This window comes from Pteropus alecto, unplaced genomic scaffold, assembly GCF_000325575.1.
Source record: "Pteropus alecto unplaced genomic scaffold, ASM32557v1 scaffold106, whole genome shotgun sequence".
NCBI lineage: Eukaryota > Metazoa > Chordata > Mammalia > Chiroptera > Pteropodidae > Pteropus > Pteropus alecto.
The window spans coordinates 4,949,725-4,951,139 of record NW_006442103.1 but is presented as its reverse complement, the minus strand read 5'-3'; the positions used below and the strand labels follow the sequence as shown (position 1 = coordinate 4,951,139).

General features: G+C 41.8%; 1 protein-coding gene across 2 annotated transcripts in view; it reads right to left on the bottom strand.

Moving 5' to 3' along the window:
• TRMT13 (tRNA methyltransferase 13 homolog) overlaps positions 1–1,409 on the bottom strand; it is a 19,813-nt gene extending 18,404 nt beyond the window's left edge. For both annotated transcript variants that reach the window (XM_006919561.3, XM_006919562.3), the window contains exon 1: positions 1,217–1,409. In XM_006919561.3, coding sequence (XP_006919623.1) covers positions 1,217–1,363 — 147 coding nt within the window. In that variant the 5' untranslated portion in view covers positions 1,364–1,409. The remainder of the gene's footprint in view (positions 1–1,216) is intronic.
• Positions 1,410–1,415: the final 6 nt, after the last annotated feature.

Sequence of the window (1,415 nt, the reverse complement as noted above, 5' to 3'; positions counted from 1 at the left end):
GGATGCCCACAATTAGAAACCAAACTGTAGTCATGGAAATTGTTCCCATTTGGTGTTTTGCAGTCTTTCTTCAAGGGACAAATAACATGATCCTGTCATTCCTCTCCAGGATCTATTCACATTCTACTAATATCACCACATGCAGTCACCTTCAGATGTGTGGTTAAGTTAAAGTCTAAGGAACAAAATCCTTCTTTCATAAATCTCATTCACTCAAGGGATGTTTGCTGGTCCCCTCAAAACCAGCCAATACAACTGTGAGTGTACTTTGAAGAGTCGTCACTGTAAGTCATATGTCTCCCCAATTCCAAAACAAGAATATGCTTGTTTCAGTATGCTTCACTCTAGGCAAATATCAGCCATATCAAAATATGGAGTAGAGCTATGTCCCTGATGGACAGTAGCAAATGAAGGGGCTGTGGGGCTGAACTGTACCGGATATTGCCTAGAAGGCTAAACCATGGGACTAACAAAGAAAAATAATATAAACAATACTGGATATCCAGAAGGCATGAAACCAGATGTTTGTCTAGTTGGTTTAATCTTTCTAAATTCTATTAAACATGCTCTCTTTCTACAAGCATTACCCTCCTCTTGTTCTAATTTTTCTATTACATATAGCCCAAAGAAATACACATACATAAAAACACGTAGACAGTACAATTATTCGTATGACCCCATTATCGAACAAAATTGGATGCTGTTTTCATTTTTTAAGGGAGAGTCAATTCTTATGTTTTAAAATCTTTCCTTCCCCTTTCCAGCAATTGTAAGTTGCTTTCAAGAGATTATATGTCTAAGTAAAATTTAAAAAAGTTTCTCTCAACCGCATTCACAAGAAGTGATTATCGTTCATGAAACAATTACAACACCATAAGTGAATCCTCGGGGTCTGTGATCACTATTCTTTCTGAACTACCACTTTCCAACAGGAAAGCGGACCGTGGGCGAAGTGTAAGAAAAGGTAGTTTGGAGTAAAATCAAGCGCTACCACGAGTTAGTATCTAGATAAAAGGGTCAGTGCTGGTATTTTACTTAGTCCAAGGAAACTGCACTTCACTACGGCTCATGATTGCTCCACACGGAGGACAGACGTGCGTTTATTAAAAGAAAGGCTGGAAAATCCAGGGGAGAGAAGCCGAAATCTGTCAGAGAGGAGAGGTGCAGGACCAGGAAACTTATTTCCGACTCTCGACAAGGTAGGACGATACCAGACCTCCGCGGCTCCAGCGTGTTCACCACAGAACCTTTTTCCTGCTGCCACCACCATCCTGCAGAACCTCTTCTTCTTTTCCACATAGTAACCGCATCGACCCTCAGCTGGAAAGCCGGTCGCATGCGGCGTCGGCGCAGAAGACGCCATAATTCGGGCTCGCTTCGGGAAACGAGCATCAGGTGAAGGAAGGGAAAGTTGT